General features: G+C 47.4%; 2 protein-coding genes across 2 annotated transcripts; one reads left to right on the top strand and one right to left on the bottom strand.

The window, feature by feature from the left end:
* Window positions 1–1,485: 1,485 nt before the first annotated feature.
* LOC130266421 (leucine-rich repeat-containing protein 14-like) lies at window positions 1,486–13,377 on the bottom strand. The gene is made up of 7 exons (XM_056515695.1): window positions 13,325–13,377; window positions 12,886–13,139; window positions 9,037–9,160; window positions 8,131–8,454; window positions 7,421–8,032; window positions 3,499–5,894; window positions 1,486–1,802 (listed from the first exon to the last, which is right to left on the bottom strand). Exons 1-6 carry the CDS (start codon window positions 13,375–13,377, stop codon window positions 5,420–5,422), a joined length of 1,842 nt encoding a protein of 613 aa, XP_056371670.1. The 3' UTR covers window positions 1,486–1,802; window positions 3,499–5,419.
* Window positions 13,324–19,625, top strand: LOC130266427 (leucine-rich repeat-containing protein 14-like). Its single transcript, XM_056515704.1, is given in 5 exon segments — window positions 13,324–13,359; window positions 13,593–14,002; window positions 15,152–15,781; window positions 18,066–18,193; window positions 18,196–19,625. Coding segments are annotated over 4 exon segments (1,476 nt in total). The 5' UTR covers window positions 13,324–13,359; window positions 13,593–13,709; the 3' UTR covers window positions 18,621–19,625.
* The last annotated feature ends 4,283 nt before the right edge of the window (window positions 19,626–23,908 follow it).

Below are 23,908 nucleotides of genomic sequence, written 5' to 3'. Positions count from 1 at the left end.
ATTATGTAGAAATCTGATGGGATAAGTCCAAAGCACCAAAATGTGGCTATAAAACTGTAGTATGAGGTATAAAAATACTTGGATGAGAGAAAAAACACAAAAAATGAGGCAGAAATTAACAGAATTAAAAGGTTCAAATTTAGGCTCAAAATACCAAAAAAAGGTGGAAAACAGCAGGAAGGGTGATAAAATATTGGTATCAGGCAAAAAAATCCCCAAAATGAGGTGGAAAACAACCAGAAGGAGGGGTGGGAAAATGGGATGAAGGGAAAATACCAAAATGAGCTTGAAAAACATCAAAATGAGACAAAGAACAGTAAAATGAGGTAGAAAACCACTGAGATGAGGTGCAAAAACAGGGGTAAAAAGTGAAAAAAAACTGGAATGAAATGGAAAGCCAGCAGGATTAAGTTTAAAAACTCCATAATGAAGTGGAAATTAAGAGAAACATGGACGATTCATGGAGCAGGATAAGGATCAGGAAACATCCCTCAGCAAATCCTGTCTGGGCACAACAGACTCAGGATCTGTGACAGGATGAGTTTCTTTCCAAGAGGATCAGAGCAGGATAACAAGACCCCAAATCCAACTTTTTCCTCCCCCAATTCATTCTTTCCCAGCTATCCCTCAATCCCTCCAGCAATGCTGGGACCTGGGACCATCCCAGGGGAGTTTTGCATGGATTTCTCTGTGAATCCATGACAAGGTCAGGTTTCAATGTATTTTCTAACACAGTTCCATTCAACGGCAAGAGTTTTCCATGGATTTCTGCAGTGTGTTGTTCCCATGGAAGACAATTCCTCATGGACTTTTCCAAGGGGTCAATACATCAGGAATATCCTGCTCCAAGCTTTAATACACAGACCATTGTTCTATTTGTCCTTGCTTTCTACATCTCTTACGACTTTTCTACTGACATGCCTTATGCTTTCCCCTTAGCTCTAATTGCAGTTCTGTTGTCTCTGAGGCCTGCTGTTTTGCAGCTTTCCCAAAACCCTCTGATTTTAAAGATACCCACAATGCCCCCTCTTGGTACAACTAAAAAGAAACTTTCCTAATCTTGTTGTTTATTACCTAACTTGCATTTCATAGCTTTACTATAATATATCTGCATATGACTTGCTTAAAGCATATTTTTTGCTTGCATTAAGTGTTGCTATGCTACAACACAGCATTTTTAATGCTGTGAAAATCCAGTCCATTTAAAGGATGTAAGTAATTTCTGATAAAAATTACAAGTGATTGTTTGAAAAAGCCTTGCCTGTTCCAAGGCCTTAATTCAAAACCTTCTTCCATGTCTATACCTTCACCTACTATTGTTATAAGATTTTGAGAACTCCATTTCCTACCTCTCTGTCTTGTATGATAAAGACTTTTTTGATAGCTTTGTCCATCATACATCATACACAGACCAGCGAAACATTCTATTTCCCTCCATCCTTTTAATGAGGTAATTTGTGGCAAAAGATTTTCCAAATACTTCAATTAAAAAGCTTTGGTTTTGACCTCTAATAAAAATTTTACCTTTAAAAATCGAATAGAGGGAATCTATAACATAAAAAAGCAAAAAAACACGCTTTTGCCAAAAAGAGCTCTACGAAACCAAGAGTTAATACATTTATAAATAACACAAAATCAGTGTTTGAAGGTTCCACCGATAAACAAGGAACATCAGGCGTGACCGTGATCCTTCTGTTTGGCTCATGTCCACGTACTTGCTTCTACAGTCTTCAACTCATCAACACATTCCTGGGTGTGACATGGTTTGACCTTATTTGCTGGGATCCACTTAACTTCTGCACCTGTAGAGACACAAGCATACCCTTTGTTCCAGGTTCTTAATGGGAAAGGACCTTCAATTTGTCCTGTCTCAGGGTTTCTAATTAAAACAGGAGGATTTTCTTCCAATTTTGCATGTGTATTGTTTGAAAAATGCCTAAAAACTGGTGGATCAGGTTCTGCAAAGAAGCTTTTCAAGAAATTAAAAAAATATAAAGCTTTGTTCAACCTCATCTGTGGTGTGACCTCTACTCCGCCATTCAGTTGACCAAGAATACATTTTAATGTTTGATGTGTCCTCTTAATAATTGCTTGACTTGTGAGAGAATGAGGTACTCCAAGGATGTGGCAAATACCCCAATCCTTTTAAAATGTGGCCAATTTTTGAGATATATATGCAGGATCATTGTCAGTTTTTACTTCTTGGGGCATGCCCAATGAATCAAAACCTTACAGCAAATCTTGACAGGCATGATTATCTGTCTCACCTGTGTGGACAAAAGCAAAAATTGCACCAGAGAACGCATCTACTGAAACATGAACATTTTTAAATTTACCAAAGGAAGAGTATTTAGTGATATCTGTTTGCCATAATTGCAGGCTTTGCAAAGCTTATGGATTAACAGCTCCTGTAGAAACAGGAGGTTGCACAAGCTGACAATCAGGGCAAGCTCTAATAATGGCTTTAGCTTGACTTCTGGAAATTTGAAACATTGGCACAAGTGCTTGAGTTTTGGTGAAAAAAGGCATGACTCAATTTTGCTTGTTCAAAAATGTTTGGCAAAGTGTTGGAAATAACCATTGTCAATTTGTCTGCTCTCACATATTCTTCCACTAAAAGTCCTGGAAGCGAAGAATGAGCCCTAATATGAGAAACAAAATATGGATTAGCTCGATATTGCAAAATTCTATAAAGACATGAAAGCCAAAGATATAAAATGTCATTACTAACATCCTTTAAAACTGATCCTTATACTCTTTTAACCACATTGGCAACATAAGCAGAATCTGTAATCAAATTAAAAGGTTGTGGGAAGAGCCGAAAAACTCAAACCACGGCAGCAAGCTCAACAATCTGAGGAGATCCTTCTACTATTTGAATATCTGATTCCCAAGCTTTAGTTGTTTGGTTCAACCAAGTTACGACTGATTTGTGCCTTTTGCCAGATCCATCAGTAGAGTTACTGTATTTAAAGGTTCTTCACTTAACATAGGTTTCTCTCTAAAACTCAATTTTGCTTGCAAGAATTTGTGAGCTGGGTAATGGACTGAGGAGATACCTGGAAAATTCAACCATGCATATTGCAAGTCATCAGAATTTTGCATCGTCTAGTCAAGATAATCTTTTTTCAATGGTAAATATATAACTGCAAATTCTTGACCTGCTGAACTTAACACTCTTGTTCTGGCCTTAATTTCAATTTATGCTATCATCTCTAAAATTGTAAAGATAGTCTTTGGAATCCTGTAGGAAAGAAAAACCCATTCTATTATCAATAAAGGATCTCTCTCAGAAGAGTCCCATTGAAAAATGAGACTATAAAGCTACATTTTTCCCCTAAAATTGCAAGGAAGAATGGCTTTTCTGGAATACAGCGATGAGCTTGTCATCTTTGGAAAGCTTCCATGACCACCTTGAGGGCTGCGTGAGCTTCAAGTGTTAGTTCTAAGAGAGTTGCTGTCACAGCTTCCTCTTAATAGATTAAAAAGTGGACTTACTTCTTTGTTGGTAATTCCCAAAATAGGTCTGACCCAGCTGATTTCTCCTAGAAGCTGTTGTAGATCTTGCAGGTTGTTGACACTAGTCCGGAGCTGTATCTTCTATGGTGCAATTGTTTTTTCAGTCATCTTCGATCCCAGATACTTCCAGGGTGGAAATTTTGAATTTTGGTTATAGAAATTTCAAGTCCAGCATTTTGGATTTCAGTAACAACACAAGCACGAGTTTGCTCCATCTCTGTCTGTGTTGGAGCTGCAATGAGCAAATTATCCATGTAGTGTAGAATCATGGATCTTGGATGCTTCTGTCGAACTGGAGACAAAGCTTGTGCAACAAAATATTGGCAGATCGTAGGTGAATTCTTCATTCCTTGAGGCAATGATTTCCAGTGATATCTCTGCATGGGCTTTGACTGATGACGGAACTGAAAAAGCAAATCTTGGAGCATCATCAGGATGAAGTGGGATGTGGAAAAGACATTCCTTTAAATCGATGACAACGACAGACCAGTGTTTTGGAATCACTGATAAAGAAGGAAGTCATGGCTGAAGAGGTCCCATGTCTTCAATCACTTCATTGATGTTCCTCAGGTCATGAAGCAACTTCCAGGAATCCGAAGTCTTCTTGTGGATGATGAACACTGGTGAATTCCAGGCACTATCTGTGGTGTCATATGACCTTGTTGCAAATTGCTCCTTTACCAATTTTTTAAGGATATTAAATTTTTTCTCTGTTAAAGACATTGATCAAGCCATACAATACCATCAGTTTTCCAGTTCAGCCTTAAACTGGCAGGTTTTGACATGGTTTCTGTAACAGGCCTACTTCCAGTCTTGCTCCCCATTGGGACAGGATCTCTCTCTCCCAGACTGTGAAAGAACTTAGAACAACAAAAGGACTTACTGTCATTGTCTGTCCTTCAGGACCTGTAATGTTAATCATGGGTGCACTTTGCAAACACACTGTAGCACCTCCAACCCCTGTGAGGGAACCTGCAGGAGCTACCAAAGCCCAATGGCTGGGCCAAAACCTGAGAAATTACCAGTATCTGGCATGCCTGTAAGAAAAATTGTTTTACCACAGTGAGTCAGGCTGCAAGTCAATTTTGGTTAGTTGTGGTCTAAATATTGCACCCAAAAGACCTCAGGGCCTGAGGTTCCAAATGGCACAGGCATAATTGAATGCTCCGGAAAGTTTTGCTTGGGTGTATTCATGGGTAAAAGAAATACAATAGCTGGAGGTGGTTTTGGTGGAATTGCCATAGGAACATTAAATGCAAGAGTTAAAATCATTAGCTCGTCCTTACAATTTACTGAAGCAACAGCTGGAAGGACTTGAAGTTCAAAAATTTTGTTGCTGGCCTTGCCTATAAGCAAAAGATCTTGTCTTTGTTGAAAAGAACCAGTATTTCCAGCAGGAATGCTTTCATAATAAAAATTATTTGAAAGGTGTATCAATTTTGAGGAAGCCAATTCCAACCTTGCACCTCAGAGGATTGAGCTGGAACCATCTGAGGAATGGTTGACTGAGGGATAAGTGACTGAGGTACCAGAATCATTTAATTGGGTACCACTACTTCTGTCAAGGCACGGTGGCCTGGGCTCTTTTTTGGGTTTAATGATAAAGGTTTGCCATCAATATCAAACTGAGAACAACAGTACTTAAAGGGAGAAAACCTTAGAACATGGCAGAAAAGCTACAAAACCAGCGAAAAGTCTTGGGATGGGGTGGATAAACATCTGGATGAAATGGAAAATGAACAAAACCAGGCAGAAAATTACCAAAATGAAAGAAAACCCACTGAAATGAGACAGAAAAGCATCAGGATGAGGTGGAAATGCCTGGATTTCAGGAAGGAGGCGGTGGCACTTTTCTGCGATGGAGGCTCTGAGAGTTTCCCACCTCTGAGGCTTTCCCAAATCACAAGGAAAAGTAGTCCAGGACGTCATGGCTGTCAGGATTGTAAGTCCAGTCGAGGTCGGTTCTCCTGGAATTCTCCAAGATTTGGAAAAACTCTGCTGTGGCCGCTGCCAAAAGCTCCTCATCGGTTACAAAATCGAAACCAGATTCCAGGCGGTCCAGCTTGTAGCAATCCACAGGGAAGGGATACACGACTAGATGAAGATCCGGCAGCTCCACAATTTTCTGGAGCAGATTCTTAAGCGCGACCGTGGACAGGTGATTGCCGTGCAGTCCCAGGAATCTCAAGTGGGAACAGCGTAGGAGCGCCGGGAGCAGCGCATCCAGGTGAGCGTTGGCCATGCGGCAATCCCTCAGATCCAGGTGCAGCAGCGAGGCCGAGGTTTCCTCCAGGAGCAGCTGGAGCGGCTCCAGGAAGCCTTTGGAGACATCAAGGCCGTTCACATCCAAACTTTTGAGGGCTGGAGCGTGGAAGCTTTGGGAGAGGAAGGCAATGTCAGTGGGAGTGAGGGAGGAGGAAGCTAATTCCAAGCTTTCCAATGGAGCCTGGAGGTCACTGGCAGGAGGGAAAAGAGAGGTGAGGCCTAAGGAAGGATTGGTGGGGGCTGAGAATGTCGGGATTCCTGGGGGAAATGCAGGGAATGAGAGCTGAGATTGCATCTGTGGGATGGGTGAGGTTGTGAAAGAGCTCCAAGAACATTGACTTCAAGGTATGAGACTCATGGCGTTATGGGATCATGGAGACATGGAATTGATAAATGACTTAATTTAGGAAAGAGCTCCAAGGTCCATCAAGTTTGACCTCTGAAAATCCTGGGATTTTGGAATGAAGGAGTCATGAAGTTATGACTGGCTGAGATTGAGAAAGGTCTCCCAAGAACATCAGGTTCAAGCTATGGGAATTATGGAATTATTGAATCTAGGGGTCACGGAATTGTGAAATTGAAGTGTGGAATAATGGAACGACTGAAGTTGGGAAAGAGCTCTACAAACATGGAGTCTGACCCCTGAAAGTCTGGGATTTTGGAATGAAGGAGTCATGGAGTTATGGAACAGCTGAAGCTGGGAAAGATATCCAATGCCCATCAATTTTGACCTCTGAAAATCCTGGGATTTTGGAATTATGGGGTCATGGAATAATGGAATGGCTAAGGTTAGGCAAATTCTCCAAGACCATCAAGTTCAAGCTTTGAAAATCATAGACTTGTGGGATTATGGAGACAGGGAATTCTGGAGTTATGGGTCTTGGATCACAGAGTTATGGACTTATGGGGATCAAGGGATATTGGGATCAGGGAGTAATGGAATTATAAGGTCATGAAGCCATTAAAGCTGGAAAAGGCTTCAGGATCATCACGTCCAAGCTTTGGGAATCCTGGAATCAAGGAATTATGGGATCATGGAATCATGGAGTCCTGGACTATTGGCATAATGTGACCATGGGAACACTAAGGTTGGAAAAGATGCCAGGGACCATCGAGCCCAAACTTTGGGAATTATAGAATCAAGTACTGGAATAATAGCATCATGGGATTCATGGGATAATGAAATCCTGGAATCATGGGTCACTAAGATTGGAGAAGATCTCCAAGATCCTGAAGTCCAGCCTTTGAGAGTCCAGGAATTATGGAAATTTTGGGATCATGGAATTATGGAATGATGGAATTATTGAGTCATGAACTACTGGGATAACGGAATCATGGGATCATGGGAATACTGGGATAATGAAATCTTGGAATCATGGGATCACTAAGGTTGGAAAAGACCTCCAAGATCCTGAAGTTCTGCTTTTGAGAATCCTAGAATAATGGAATTCTGGGATCATGGAATTATGGGACAATGGAGTCACAAACTATTGGGATAACAGAATCATGGGAACATTGGAATAATGAAATCCTGGAACCACAGGATCACTCAAATTGGAAAAGACCCTCAAGATCTCTGTGCCCAACCCATGCAATTGCCCCGAGCGCGCCAAGACACCCTCTGTGGGGAACTCACCACCGGATCTGGCGCAGAATCCCAGAGAGCCTGGAGGACCCCAGGCTGAGCTCCGGGAGGCTGGGCAGAATTCCCTGCCTCCAGGCCAGCAAAGGGGTTATGATGGCTGATTCCAGCATCGGGTGCTGCACGTCCACATTGCTGTTATGGAGCTTGAGGCTGCGCAGCTCTGGGAAGCGCGAGAGTTGCAGCAGGATCTTTGAGAACTCGGTCAATCCCAAACTTTTGAAGCAAAGATCCACCCTCCGCACACAGGATGGATCCAGAGATTCCAACAAAGTCACAATCTCAAATGCCAAGATGTCCTTGGCTTTGAAAATGCGGCACTTGAGGCGCAGTGGGACAGCAGCCGTGGCATGGAGAGCATTGTGCAGAATCCCATAGGACAATATGTCAACACACAGGTCGGCACGGACGTCCATGCCCAAAGGCCGCAGACGGCCTTTGGAACGACCTCTGGAACGACCTCTGTGCCTCTGGAATTCCTGCTGATGCTTGGACATCTCCACACAAGCTCTGGCCAATGCCCTGGTGGTGGACCAGATGGAGAACCCAGACAGGGTGCGGCTGGAAACGGAATCCGGGAGTCCAGTCATGTCCAGCATACGCAGGCTGAAAAAACAACAGGAATAAACCATCAGGAAAGCCCACAAGGATGGAGGAATTGAAGGAATGGAGATTGTGGCCATGCCAGAATTCCCAAAACCCACCTGGAATGGCAGCCTGGCTCTCGCAGCACCCGCTGGAGCTGCTCCACCACGCCCTCGATGACGGCCTGGATACAGTCCATGCAGGTATGATCCGGGAGCAGCTTCCAGTCCCTTACGAGCCGCTGGAAGTGGAGCTCCGGAAAAGGCCAAAAGGCCACCAAAACCCGCAAGACCAGGGGTTTTCCATGCAGGAAAGCCAATTGGAAAAGGAGGGGATAGAGATCGGGGGGAAGGTTGCGAAGGGCGTGAACGGCGGGAGGAGAGCACTGGGCAACAACGCGGCGGGCACAGAGAAGAACGAGAGAATCCATGGATTCTGGGGGGCTGTAGGAATTAGGTAAAAATGGGGGGACCCCTGAGATAGAGAAATTGAGAATTAAGAATAAGACATCAAGAAATGTTTTGACTAAAAAGGGGCTGACAAAACTGTGTGTTTACTGTAATTTATGGTGCTGACAAGAACAGAGGAAGAGCAAGGCTTGAAGATGAGGTACAAGATCTAGAGTGCTCAAGGATGCAAGGACAAAGGCACCACAGGATAAGGGCGTCCTCAGACCCCTGAAAGCAGGAAAACTGGAATCAAAGTCCAGATGATGAGCAAAGGACGAATAAGAGAGCATGAGCAAGAAGGCAAGGTGAAAAGTTCATCTGAGAGAGAAAGACTATTTACTCCATCCCAAAGACCCTCAGATTAACACCGGAGCCACCAAAAAGGAACTATGCACAGAAAGAAAGAGGCGTGGAGTTAATTTTAATTATGAAGCAGAGACAGGCATTGAATGTGTATTAGGTGTATTGTGTAGTCCCAGTTTGTAGAGAATAAAAGGAGAGGCGCAGGTCGCCAAAGGTGTGCGTGGTTTTGGAGGAGCTATCCCCCATGCACCTCAACACTGAATAACTACATACCTACTCTTACAACTTCCTTTGTGGGTTATAGAGTTTTTCCGCTCTTCACCCCCAGGATGAGGAACCACCAAGGGAGAATTCCAGGGAAACTCCGAATCCAAGGATATCCCGAAGAAAAGGGAAGCTGTGGGAGAACGTAAGGGCAGGGTTGTGAGGGTAACCCTAGCGCAGCTCCCTAAAAAGAGGGTCCCCGAGTACGCCCATCCCAGCAGAGCCATCCAAAATCCCCCAAGGGTCCCAAGCCCCTCCGGGAATCTTGAAACTCCCACAGGGATGCCCAAATTATCTTAAAGTCCCCTCAGCAACCCCTAAAACCGGCCCTGCCGCCCCCGTGAGATGGTACCGCCCCATCGCCCCCACTCGCCCCCAGGCCGTTCGGGAGCTCCACTTCCGTGTCTGCGCGTTGTCGGACCTAATCAGCGAGCGAGACCCACCCAGGAGGCGCATTTTTAATATTTTATAGGCTCCCACATCTGTCTGTCAATAGGGATTTAATTCTCATTGGCTCACGTGCGACGTAGGCGGGCGCTTTGACACTGCTTTCTCATTGGCTTACTCGCTGTCAATCACTAGTCTCTGCCTCCCTATTGGCTAGCGCTAAGAGGGAGCGGGACAGTCGCTCTGAGGCGACTGTGAGGTCCGTGCTGAGCCTCCCTCAATTCCGATTCCCGCGGTCCTTAGGGTAGTTTACGGGGGTTCTAGAAGGGGGGGGGAGTTGGTTTAGAGAGGTCCTGGACTTTTTGGGGTGTACTTGGGCTGGTTTTGGGGTCTTTGGGATCCCTGGAATGAGAGGGATTGGTTTAGAGGGGTCCTTCGGCTTTTTAGGGTTTCCTTGGGGTAGTTGAGGGGGTACTTAAAGTGGCTTTGGGGGAGTGGGAGGAGTCTTTGGGGTGGTTTAGGAGGTCTCTGGAATGAGGGGGATTGGTTTAGGGGGATCCTGAGGCTTTTGGGGTGTCTTTCAGAGGGGTTTCAGGGGTGCCGGTGGGTCTTTAGGGCGGTTTACGAGGGACCTGTAATGGGGGATTTTGTTTTGGGGGTCTTGGGGGTTTTGGTGTGTTTTTGGGTGTTTGGGTTGGTTTTGGGTGTCCCTGAAATCGGGGAGGTTTCTTTTACAGAGGACCTGGGGATTTTTTGGGGAGTCCCTGAAATATGGGAGTGGAATATTTGGGGGTGCCTGGGGTGTTTTAGGGGTTCTGAATTATTCTTTATGGAGTCCCTGTAATGGGTGTGCATTGGAGTAGGGGATCCTTGGGCTTTTTGGAGTGTGCTTGAAGTGGTTGAGGGGGTCCCCAAGGGGGTTTGGAGTCATTTCAGGATCCCTGCAATGAGGGGGATTGATTTAGGGGGTACTGGGTGGTTTTGGGGTGTCCTTGGAGTGTTTTTTGCAGTGCTGGGAGTGTCTTTGGGGAGTTTGGGAGTCCCTGGAATAGGTCAGGTTTTTTAAAGGGGGTGTGGCGTTTTTTGGGGTGTCACTGGAATGGACGTGGGGAAGATTTGGGGGTCCCTGGGGTTTTTGAGGGGGTCTTAGAGAGTGTTTGAGGTGTTTTAGGGGTCCCTGGAATTAGAGAGATTGGTTTAGGGGGCGTCCTGGGACTTTGTGGGTGTCCCTCAGGAACCCAGAGTTGGCAAACAGGGCTGTGGCACGTCTAGGGGGGGTGTTTCCATTGTTCGTTTTAACTGGATTTGTTCAATCTCTCAGTTTTTTAACGTGGTTGTGGATGGACACTGAATGGTCAGACAAGTTTATACAACTTTCAAATTTCAAAATCCTCACAACCACGCCCATGTGCCAGTAACAGAAAATCGATGGTGGCTGTGTTCTGTAAGATTTGAAGTCTGACAGCACTGACATCTGTCATCATGTCATCAATCGCAATTGCCTTACTCAGCCAACTCCCCACTCAGTAGAATTGTTTCAATGCCTCACCTGAGGCAAGTCGAGGCAGAAATAAAGCTGACGTAACTGGTTTTGCAGGGCCCCAGGGTTTGAAATTGCTATTCCAGTTTTCTTTATAAAGATGGGCAAATCTTTTTGCTCTGTTTTCTCTTGATGGCTTTTTGAACAAGAGGTGCTGTCACAGTGCTGTCTGATGATACATGGACCGCCTTGAATTTTTGTGAGAATTTTGAGCCTTCTGTCAGGCCCTAAAAACTCTCTACAAATTTCCCACAGGCCAGCAGCGAAAGGAGATCGTTCAGCTGTTCACACTGCAGACCCCTGGAACCACTGATCAGCTCAAGCACTGTGGGCAGGAACAGCTCTGCACAGACTCATCCTTTTCCAAGGGTTCCATTTGGTTACATGCACTTTGCACCAACCCCAGTTTTTGATGGTGTAAAAACCCATTCCTAACAGAAACCCCAAAACCAAGTGGGCAATAGAAACACAGCAAACAGCACACAGCAAACCTCACTGGTGTGCAAACCTGCAGTCCTGCCTGCTCGCCCTGCCTGCGCCAACTGCTGCGCAAAAACTCCCGAGCCACGGCCCTGTTTGCCCGCTCTGGGTCGCCAAAGGACACTCCAAAAAGCCCCAGGACCCCCTGAAACGAACCTGATCTATTCCAGGGACTCCCAAAAGCAACCCAAGGACCCCCTCAGACCAAAAAACCCCCCCAAAGCTACCACCAGCACCCCAAAAATCACTTTGAAGGACACCCCAAAAGCCCCAGAAGCCCCCTAAACCAATCCCCTTCATCCAGGGACTGCTGAACACCCTCAAAGACTCTCTAAGACCCCCTCAAACACCCCAGGAATCATCAAATATTCCCCTTTCCCATTCCAGAGACACCCCAGAAAAACCCTACACGCCCTTAAATCAAACCTGCTCCATTCCCCAGACACATAAAACCACCCCAAAGACACCGCCAGCACCCATAAACCACTCTCAAGGACACCCCAAAAACCCCAGTACTCCTCCAAACCAGTCCTCCTCACTGCAGTTGTCCCCAAATCATCGTACAGACCACTCTGGTACCCCAAATGCACCTCAAGGACTCCCTCAGCCCCCCCAGGAACACCCCAAAAATGCTAGGACCCCACTAAACTAATCCCACTCACTCCAAGGATCCCCTAACAACCCCAAAGGCTCTCTCAGACCCCCAAAAACACTCAGGGAGCCCAAAAACTGACCCCTCCCATTCCAGGGACACCCCAAAAACGCTCAGAACCCCTCTGAACTGAACCTGCCCCATTCCAGGCCCCATAGCCAGCCCAAAGACCAGAAAACCAGCCCAAGGATGCCGTAAAAAATAAACTGAACCCCCCCCCAGACAACTCCCCTCATTTCAGGACCTCCCACAACCACTCTAAAGACAACCCCAGCACGCCAAAACTAGCCCAAGGACACCCCAATATCTCCAGGGTTCTCCTAAGCCAACTCCCCCCATTCCAGGGACTCCCTAAAAAAAACCCAAGGATCCCCTTAGAGCCCAAAACCACCCCAAAGACCCTCCCCAAGCAGCCGAAAACCACCTCAAGAACCCCCTGCACCACCCCAAGGACACCCCAAAAATCCCCAGGACCCCCTAAATCAAACTTTTCCTCATTCCAGGGACTCCCTAAACCACCTCAAAGAGTCTCACAGACCCCCCTAAACCACCCCAGGTACCCCCAAATACGCCCTCCACCCCCCATACCAGGGACACTCCACAAACCCCTAAACCAAACGTGCCCCATTTCACGGACTCCCCAAATTACCCCAAGGACCCCAAAATCAAAACAAGCCAAACCCCTCTAAAACAAATTCCCCAATACAGAACCCCCCCCAAAGTCCCTGCAGCACCCCAAAAATCACCCCAGGCACCCCCAAACCAGGCCCCTCTTAATTCCAGGGATTTCCCCTCTCACAAATTCCCGCCGCGGCCCTCAGCAGCATCTGGCTGGGTTTCCGCCGCCTTTCCCCCAGGAATTCCGTTTCCCAGCGCTTCAGCAGCACCTTCAGCTCCTGCTGCCGCTCCACGGCAGCGGGAACCGGGATCGGGAATCGGGATCGGGAATCGGGATCGGGGATCGGGACCGGACAGAGGCTCGGCGGGGACCCCAGACTCGCCCAGAGCGAACCTCCCGCCTCCGGCAAGCTCCAGCCAAAAGGAAAGCAGGGCCTAATGAATGACAGCGAAGTGAGCTAATGGAAAGACGGATTGTCAAAGACTCCTCCCATGTCGCCCTTGAACAAATGAGAATTAAATAAAACCATGACAGACAACTGCTAGATCCTATTAAAAACAAGGGATCCGCCTTAAGGGTGGGCTGCCATCGCTGATTGGTTGGTGCAGCGCGCAGTCACGGACGTGGGGCCTCCCGACGGGCTGCGTGCGGGCGGTGAGTTGCGGACGCCATAGTGGGGGGGGGCGGCGGAGCCTGTTCTGGGGATTCCTGAAGGGACTTTGGGATAATTTGGGGATCCCTTTGAAAATTTCGAGATTCCCGGAAGGGTTTGCGATCCTTGACAGATTTTGGGGTGGTCCTGGTGGGGTGCGGATACTCCGAGACGCCCTTTTTAGGGAGCTGCACTGGGGATACCGTCACAACACCGCCCACATCTTCTCCCACAGCTTTCCTTTTCTTCGGGACATCCCTGGATTCGGAGTTTCTCCGGAATTCTCCCCTAGTTCCCCCTCATCCTGGGAGTCCCCCCAATTTCACTTAATTCCCAGAGCCCTCCAGAATCCATGGATTCCCTCCTTTTTCTCTGCGCCCGCCGCGTCGTCGCCAAGCGCCCTCTTCCCGCCCTTCCTGCCGATCTCTATCACGTCCTTTTCCAAGCGGCATTCCTGGATGGAAGACCCCTGGTCCTGCGGGATTTGGTGGCCACTTGGCCTTTCCCGGTGCTGAACTTGCAGCGGCTCGTGGGGCACCGGGAGCTGCTCAGGGATCATCCCTCCCAGGACTGCGTTGAGTCCGTCATCCAGGCCGTGGTGGCGCAGCTCCGGCGGGAGCTGGAAGAGCCCGGGTGCGATTTCAGGTGGGTTTTGGGAATTCTGGCATGGCCACAACCTCCATTCCTCCAATTCCTCCATCCGTGTGATTTTCCCTGATGGTTTGTTATTGCTGGGTTAAGAACTAGCTGGATGTCCAGGCCCAGAGAGTGCTAGTGAATGGTGCTGCATCTAGCTGTGGATCAGTCACTAGTGATGTCCATCAGGGGTCTGTTCTGGGACCAGTCCTTTTCAGTATTTTTATTGATGGCATGGATGGGGGTATCGAGTCTTTCATTAATAAATTTGCAGGCAACACTAAGCTGTGAGTATGTGCTTATTTCTGGAAGGTAGGAGCACACTGCAGAGAGACATGAAGGTGTTGGATGAATAGGCAGAGTTCAACAAGATGAAATTTAATAAGTCCAGATTCCAAGTCCTGCATTTTGGCCAAATTAACCCCCTGCAACGTTACAGGCTGGGGACAGTGTGGCTGGACAGTGCCCAGGAAGAAAGGGACCTGGGGGCACTGATGGACAGCAGCTGGACATGAGCCAGCAGAGTGCCCTGTGGCCAAGAAGGCAAGTGGCCCCTGGCCTGGATCAGGAATGGTGTGGCCAGCAGGAGCAGGGAGGTCATTCTTGCCCTGGACTCAGCACTGGTGAGGCCACACCTCGAGTGCTGTGTCCAGTTCTGGCCCCGCAATTTTAGGGGGATGTTGAGACGCTTCAGCATGCGCAGAGGAGGCAGCGAGGCTGGTGAGAGGCTTAGAACACAAACCCTGTGAGGAACGGCTGAGAGAGCTGGGGTTGTTGAGCCTGGAGACAAGGAGACTCAGGGGTGACCTTATCACTCTTTACAGCTCCCTGAAAGGTGGCTGTGGTCAGGTGGGGCTGGTCTCTTTCTCCAGGCAGCACCTGACAGAACCAGAGGATACATTCTCAAGCTCTGTCAAGGGAAAATTAGGTTCGAAATTAGGAAACAAGTTTTTTATGAAGAGTGATCAAGTACTGGAATGGTCTGCCCGGAGAGGTGGTGAAGTCACCATTCCTGGATGTGTTTTAAAAAAGACTGGATATGGCACTCGATGCCGTGGTTTAATTGAAGTGTTTGGCTTGGGTTGGATTCAATGATCTTGAAGGTCTCTTCAAACCCAGTGATTCTGTGAATTCTGTGAATTATTCCTGTTCCTCCAGTCTGCGTGTGCTGGACGTGACCGGACTCTCAGATTCCGTGGCCGGCCGCACTACCACCGGGTTGAGCGTCTGGTGCAGCACCAAGGCTTTGGCTAAGGCTTGTGTGGAGGTGTCCAAGCACCAGCGGGAGTTCCAAAGGCGCAGATCTAAGCGGCGCAAAGGCCCCTCCAGAGCCGCTGTGGCCACAGCCACTCCGCAGTCCCCGGGTGTGGATGTCCATGCCCATCTGTTTGTCGACAGAAGGTCCTACAGGATCCTGCGCGATGCGCTCCAAACCGGAGCCACCAGCTCGCTGCACCTTAAGTGCCGTGAATTCAAAGCGGTGGACATTTCAGCCTCCGAGATCGTGACTTTGTTGGAATCTCTGGATCCATCCTGTCTGCGAAGGGTGGAGCTGTGTTTCAATAATTTGGGACTGACCGGGCTCTCAGTGATCCTGCCACACCTCTCGCGCTTTCCGGAGCTGCGCAGCCTCAAGGTCCGGTACAGCAACGTGGACGTGCGGCACCTGATGCCAAAATCGGCCATGAGAATCCGTTCCGTGGCCAGGCAGCTGGGAATGCTGCCCAGCCTCCGGGAGCTCAACCTGGGATCTTCGCAGCTCTCCGGGAATCTGCGCCAGATCCTCTGGTGAGTTTTCCACCGAGCGGGGCCTTCCCACACTCTGGGGGGATTCCCAAGTGTTGGGCTCGGGGATCCTGGGGGTCTTTTCCCAGCTGTGGTATCCCGTGGTTCCAGGATTCCATTGTCCTGATATTCCCATGATTCCGTTATCCCAATAGTTCATGAGTCCATTGTCCCATAATTCCATGATCCCAGAATTCTGTGATTCCAGTATTCTCAAAGGCTGAACTTCAGGACCTTGGAGTTTTCTTCCAATATTAGTCACCACTTGATTGCTGGAATTTGTTATGCCACTATTCCCATGATCCCATGATTCTGTTATCCCAGTAGCTCATGACTCAACGTTTCCATTAGCCCATAATCTCATAATCCCAAAATGCCACCATTCCAGGATTCCCAACGTTTGGGTTCAATGGGTCTTGAGGGTCTTTTTCAGCCTGAAGGATCCAGTGATTCCAGGAATTCATTATTCCCATGTTCCCATGATCCCATGAATCTGTTATGCTCATGACTCAATGATTCCATAATTCCATGATCCCAAAATTCTATAATTCCAGGATACCCAAAGGCTAAACTTTACAATCTTCGAAATCTTCTCCAATCTTAGTGACTCCATGATTTCAGGATTCCATTATCCCAATATTCCCATAATTCCATTACCCCAATCCTTGATTCCAGATATCCAAAAGTTTGGTGTCAATGGTTCCTGACATCTTTTCCAACCTTAGTGATCCCTGGTTGTCATGATCCCATTATCCCAGGAGTCCATGATTCCATGATCCCATAATTCCTTGATTCCAGGATTCCCAAAGGTTGGACTTGATGATCCATAAGCCTTTTCCAACTTTAATGGCTCCATTACCCCATAACTGCATGATCCCATAATTCCATAACTCTGTGATCCCAAGGTCCCGTAACTCCACAATTCCACAATTCCCGAGCTCCATGATCCCATAATCCCAGGATTCTCAAAGCTTGAACTTGGAGATTTTGCCCAGTCTCAGCAAATCCGTTATTCCATGCTTCCATGTCCGCACAATTTCAAAATCCCAGGATTTTCAGGGGTTGAAATCAATGTTCTTGGAGCTCTTTCCCAGTCTTAGCCATTCCATAATTCCATTATTTCATTCCTCAGTTCTATGACCCTTTGATCTCATCATTCTATGATTCTGAAACCTTGAACTTGATGTTCTTGGAGATCTTTTCCCAACCTCAGTCATTCCATAACTCCAAGAATCGATGCCCTGCTTTATGGCAAATTTGGGAGAAAACCTCCAATAGGCCCTGCCTTCAGGAAGCAAATCCAACTGGCCCCTTCCCCAACTGGTTTGGGAAGAAATTTCTGTAGGGAGAAATGGAAAGTACCTGTTTATTCAACAGGCAAAGCACTGACCAGCACAAAAAAATGAACAATATTGAAAAACAAAATCTCTTGCCACTCTGAAGAGATGACAAGTTCAGAAAGTCTCTCTCCTGTAGGTGGTAGCTGGGCTCAGTCTGTTATCAGTCCTTCTGGCTTTGGAAAATGTCTCTGCCCAGGCCAGGCCCCCGTGGGCCACAGGTCCAAAATCCCGGTTCTCCCCCCAGATCCCAGTGCAGAGCAGGTTCAAATAATTCGAGGGAAAAAGGAAAAAAACTGTCTGGGGAACTTCTCTGCTTCAGTTAGTCAAAAACTAACTAAAAGCAAAGGAGGGCTCTCTCCCACTGTCCACCACAGTGACAGAGTCCCAGAGATGAAATGATGAAACTCCTGTCTCTGTGTTTTAAAAATACCTGCCTCAGACATTACACTGCTTGTCTTTCTTCCCCTTCACTCTTTAATCCAGCCTTAAACTTATTTCTGGGCTAAACAGACAAATTCGGATAAAATTCAACATCACAAAGTCACCAGAGGACACTGCATAATTCCAAAATCCCAGGATTTGCAGGGACCAGACTCGATGAGTCTTGAGATCTTTCTCAACTTTAGTCACTCCAGCATTCCATGGCTCCATGATCCCATCATTCCATGATTCTCAAACTCTGTCCTTCAATGGTCTCAGAGATGCTACCCAACCTCAGTGATTCCATTAATCTCTGATTCCATGATCCCTTAATTCTGAAATCTCATGATTTTCAGGGGTCGAACTCATTCTAGGAGCTACTTCCCAATCTCACCTATCCCACAATCCTGCAATTCCACAGATGCAATCCCAGCTCTCATTCCCTGCATTTCCCTCAGGAATCCCGACATTCCCAGGTCCCAGCAGTCCTCCTTTGGATCTCACCTCTCCCTTTTCCCTCCTGCCAGTGAACTCCAGGCTCCGTTGGAAAGCTTGGAATTGGCCTTCTGCTCCCTCGTTCCCGCCGACCTCACCTTCCTCTCCCAAAGCTTCCATGCTCCGGCCCTCAAAAAGTTGGATCTGAGTGGCCACGACTTCTCCAAGGCCTCCTGGAGCCGCTGCGGCTGCTCCTGGAGGAAACCTCGGCCTCGCTGTTGCACTTGGATCTCATGGAATGCTACATGGCTGATTCCCACCTGGAGGCACTGCTCCCAACGCTCCTGCACTGCTCCCGCCTGCGCTTCCTTGGACTCTACGGCAATTCCCTGTCCACGGCCGCCATCAAGGATCTGCTCCAGAAAACCTTGGAACTGCCAGATCTCCACCTGGTCGTGTATCCCGTCCCCGAGGATTGCTACAAGCCGGACCAGCAGGAATCCGGTTGGGATTTTGTAGTGGATAAGGAGCTTTTGGCAGCAACCACAGTGGAGATTTCCCAAATCTTGGAGAATTCTGGGAGAACCGACATTGTCTGGACTTACAATCCCTGCGTTCACGGAGTCCTGGACTACTTCTCCTTGTGATTTGCGAAAACCTCGGGGGCAGGAAAAGCTCAGCTTCAATAATGGAAGAGTGCCACCACCTCCCTCCTGCAATCCAGACCTTTTACCGCCTTGATCCTTCAATTTTCTTTCAATTTTCATGCTTTTCTGCCTGGTTTAATTTGTTTTCTGCCCCATCCCAAGATTATTTCATGGTTTTATAGCTTTTCTGCCATGTTTTGAGGTTTTACGTACCCATCCCAATAATTTTCCCCTTGTACTGATATTTTTCCCCTCATCCCAGTGTTTTCCCACCTTATGCCGATTTTTCCATCCCATTTCATGACTTTTTTTTTGCCAATCGATGTTTTTTCCATTAGGTTGGCTTTGTACAGCCAAATTCCAGGAGGCTCCCGGAGCTGGATTCCATGGGAAGCTACCAGGAGCTTCTCCCATGTCTGACAGTCTCGTCGGGAACGACGACAATGTCTCTGGAATATAAATTATGTTGGAATAAACCAATCATAGCACAGCTGCAATTCCGGAGCAGCAATCTGGGAAAGGAACAACTCCAGAGATGATTTCAAGGTGCTGGAGTGGAAATTCCCAAAATTCCATGCTGCATCCAAAGGGAAGTTCATCCTGGAGCTGCATCTTGGGAGTGACCTGCGGATCCATGGAAAAAGGAACAGATTCCTGGCAGGAATCCTATGGAGGAAAAAGCCTTTGCAGCAGGATATTCCCAATGTATTGACCCCTTGGAAAGGCCCATGAGGAATTGTCTTCCGTGGGAAGGACACATTGCAAAAACCCATGGAAAACTCTTGCCATAGGATTGATTTGCATTAGAAAATTCATCAAAAACTGACCTTGGGATGGATTCACAGAGAAACCCATAGGAAACTCCCCTGGGCTGGCCCCAGCTCCCAGCGCTCCTGGAGAGATTGAGGGAAAGCTGGGAAAGAGTGAATTGGGGGAAGGAAAAATTGGATTTGGGATCTTGTTATCCTGCTCTGATTCTGATGCAAATAAACTCATCCTATCCCAGCTCCTGAGTCTGTCATGCCTGGATGGGATTTGCTGAGGGATCTTTCCTGATCCTTATCCCCTTCCATGAATCCTCTATTATTTCCTTCGTTTCCACCTTATTTTGGAGTTTTCCCACCTAATCCTGGTGGTTTTCTACCTCATTCCGGGTTTTTTTCCAATATTTACTTCTGGTTTTCCACACCATTTTGGCAAGTTTTGCATCCTGGTCTTTTCTCCCTTTATTTTGGTTGTTTTCCACCTAATTTTGGGGTTGTTTTTTTGTTTATCCTAATATTTTCCCTCTCATCCTGGTGTTTTTCAACCTCATGTTCATATTGTGAATCTCATTCTATTGGTTTCCACCTCCTTTTTTTATTTTTCCCTCATTCCATTATTTTCCTTTTTCATGGTGGTGTTTTTGTCCTCATTCTGGTTGTTTTCTACCCCATTTTTGGGTTTTTTCTTTGCCTTATCCCAGTATTTTCTCTCTTATCTTGGTGTTTTTCCATCTCATTTTGGTATTTTTGCCCTTATTCCATTGTATTTCCACCTTTTTCCATTTTCATATTTTTCCCCTCATCTCAGTGTTTTTCTGCTTTATCTTGGTGTTTTGGGCCTTATCCCATCAGAGTTCTACATAATTTTTTGTGTTTTTCCCTTTATCCCTGTGGTTTTCCTTTCATCCTGGTGTTTTTCCACCTCATTTTCTTATTTTTTGCTTTATCCCATTTTTTTCCACCATGTTCTCGTGCTTTTCTGCCTCATTTTAATGGGGTTTTACCTCATTTCTGTGGTTTTCCTCTCATCCCAGTGGTTTTCTACCTCATTATTTCACACATTACTCTGTTAGGGTTTTGCCTCATTTTTGGTGATTTTCCACCTCATTTCTCTCTTTTCATCCTCATTTTGGTGTTTTCCAGCTCACTTTGGTATTTTTCCCCTCATTTGGTGTTTTCACCTAATTTTGCTGTTTCCCTCTAATCCCGATATATTCCTGCCTCATTTTATTGTTTTCCCCCGTTCAGTTTACATTTCTTCCCCTCATTTTGGTACATTTTTTCTCATCCCGCTATTTTTCCACCCCCTCGCAGGTGTTTTTCTATCTCATCCCGATATTTTCCTGCCTCATTTTCCAACTTTTTCCCTCATCCCACTGCTTCTCCGGGTGCCTGTGAGGCCCTGAGGGCTGGGAGAGGAAAATGGCAGGAAACAGAGCTGGTGGGGGTCATCTATAGGGGATCACAGTGCCAGGAGCCGCCTATAGGGGATTTTTATGGGGTCGCTGAGGTTCTTTAGGGGTCCAAGTCCCTATAGGGAAGCTCTGGGTGGTCTGTACGGTGGTCTGGGAGGTTCTATAGGGTCTGGAGAGCGATAGGTGCTTATATAGCTCCAGGACCTTCTCCTGGCCCCTCTCATTCCACTTCTGCTTCCCCCCAGAACCTTTTCACCTCCGCACCACCCGAGGTGCGCACACATTCCGGTCCCCCAGGTGCCCACATCCGGGTGGTGCCGGTGGCGCTGCTGTCGCTGTCACTGTCACGACAGGGAGGTGGCCCAGCCGTGTCGGGGGTCGCCGGTGGCTGTCGCGATGAGGGTGGGGGCGCTGCTGCGGCTCTGCGCGCGCCCGGGGCCCAGTACCTGCAGGGACAGAGTGACCGGGTCTGGAACCCACAAATATTTTTATTTCGTGGATCATCATGGGCAAGTCAGTGGGTATCGTTAGTTTTGGTGGTTTTGGTTTTTTTTTTTTTTTTGGATGTTGAAAATTCCCACATTTCTGCCCAAACTCAATGCGGGTTTCCTGCGGAGCTTCCTCGATGTCAGCCTCGAAGGGAAAAATGGACTGGAATTGGGGATCTATAGGGTATGGAAGATTTGGGGTTTTTCTGCAATTTCAGGTTTTCCTGTAATTTGGGGTGTTTGGGATTTGGGGCTTTTAGAGGTATTTGGGGGTTTTTGGAGATGGTGTTATTGGGGAATTTGACGATTTTTTTGGCATTTGTGGGTTTTTGAGAATCTGATTTTTTTTATAGTTTGGGGGTTTTTCAGAATGGAATATGGGATTTGGAGTTATGGGGGCATTTGGTTTTTTGGAAGATTAGAGGTTTTTTGGAAATTTCAGGGTTTTGGGAGTTGGGTTTTTTTGGGATTTGGGGGAGTTTTCACACAATTCACAGAATCACTGGATTGGAAGAGACCTTCACGATTATCGACTCCAACCCCTGCCCTAACACCTCAGCTAAACCACGGCACCGAGTGCCACATCCAGTCTTCTCTAAACACATCCAGGGATGGTGACTCCACCAACTCCTTGGCCAGACAATTCCTCTACTTGATCACTCTTTCCATAAAAAACTTTTTCCTACTAGCCTACCTAATTTTCCCTTGACGCAGCTTGAGACAGAGTCCTATGGATCTCTCAGTTCCTGCCTGAAGAAAGACCAACCCACCTGACCACAGCCACCTTTCAGGGAGCTGTAGAGAGTGAGAAGGTCACCCCTGAGTCTCCTTTTCTCCAGGCTCAACAACCCCAGCTCCCTCAGCCGTTCCTCACAGGGTTTGTGTTCCAAGCCCCTCACCAGCCTCGTTGCCTCCTCTGGACGCGCTCGAGCCTCTCAACGTCCTTCCTAAACTGAGGGGCCAGAACTGGACACAGCACTCAAGGTGTGGCCTCACCAGTGCTGAGTCCAGGGCAAGAATGACCTCCCTGCTCCTGCTGGCCACACCATTCCTGATCCAGGCCAGGGGCCATTGGCCTTCTTGGCCACCAGGGCACTCTGTTGGCTCATGTCCAGCTGCTGTCCATCAGTGCCCCCAGGTCCCTTTCTGCCAGGTCCCTTTCTGCCTGTCCAGCCACACTGTCCCCAGGCTGTAAAATTGCAGGGGTTTACTGTGGCCAAAGTGCAGGACTCAGCACTTGACTTATTAAACTTCATCCCACTGGACTCTGCCCATCCATCCAACCGTTCCAGGTCTCTCTGCGGAGCCCTCCTACCTTCCAGCAGATGGACACACACTCCTAGCCTAATGTTGTCTGCAAATTTACTAATGAGAGACTCACTACCCTCATCCATGCAATCAATAAAAATATTGAACAGGACTGGTCCCAGCACAGACCCCTGAGGGACACCACTGGTGACTGATCCCCAGCTGGATGCAGCACCATTCACCAGCACTCTCTGGGCCTGGACATCCAGCCTGTTCTTAACCCTGCAAAGAGTGCTCCTGTCCAAGCCATGGGCTGCAGCTTTTCCAGGGAATGCTGTGGCAGGCAGTGTCAAAGGCCTTGTTGAAGTCCAGGTACACAACATCCACAGCCTTTCCCACATCCACCAGGTGCTCACCTGGTCATCAAAGGAGATCAAGTTGGTCAAACATGACCTCCCCCTCCTAAACCTGTGCTGGCTGGGTCTGATGCCCTGGCCATCCTGTAAGTGCTGTGTGATGACACTTTGTCTGGACAGACCAGTCTTGGGCTGTGACAGGCTGCTGGTCCAATCCTTGGAGGCGCTTCCAGCACAAAAAGCAGCTCACTGCCACCAAAGTAACTGATAGTCCAAAAGCTCCTATAATCCACACATGGATTTCCAGCTGCTCTGTGGGGTCTCCGAGGTCGCAGAGGTCCTCATGTCTGATGTCAGCTATTGGTTCTTTCTTCTCCCCAGTCCTTTTGGGCTAGCTCCAGACCACGGGAGAATGACAAGCCAACAAGGACAAGGGTAAAATACAAAGGAGGCTCCTTTTCCTGGGACACAGTCCACAGATTCCAGGGGAAAAGACAGAGAGGACAGAGCATGGCGGGGAATTTTAAACTCAGTGGGAGGGGAGGAGAGGAACTGAACCATAACCAATGGGACACAGCCGAAGGGGAGGGTGAATGGAGGGCTGAACCAACTCCACAGAGTCGGGAGAGTACTGAACAAACCATTAGTGCAAAATACAACAACTTACTGCAATATAGCACCCTTTAGTTTTTACAACGTAATAGTGATGGCCCGTTCCCCTGCCAATACATTGCATACTCACTTTCTTCTCTATTAAAAGGTTTTTTCTGTTTTATGTGTTTGTTCAGTGCCTGACTTATCCAACCCTCAAAAGACCCCTACATGGACCAAAACAAATTGTCAGGTCTTACCATTTCTCTGGTCCATATAACCACACAGTACTGAATCATTCTTTCCTTACTTTTTTCTCTTCTCTCTTGCCAATAGTCCCAATGTTTTAACATGATCCATAGGGGACTGTCCTGACGAATATCTCATGATGTGCTCCCTTTATCCTTTGTACCCCAATTCTTACAT

This window comes from Oenanthe melanoleuca, unplaced genomic scaffold (assembly GCF_029582105.1).
Source record: "Oenanthe melanoleuca isolate GR-GAL-2019-014 unplaced genomic scaffold, OMel1.0 S041, whole genome shotgun sequence".
NCBI lineage: Eukaryota > Metazoa > Chordata > Aves > Passeriformes > Muscicapidae > Oenanthe > Oenanthe melanoleuca.
Note: the sequence above shows the minus strand (reverse complement) of the source record. Positions and strands in the feature narration are given on the sequence as shown.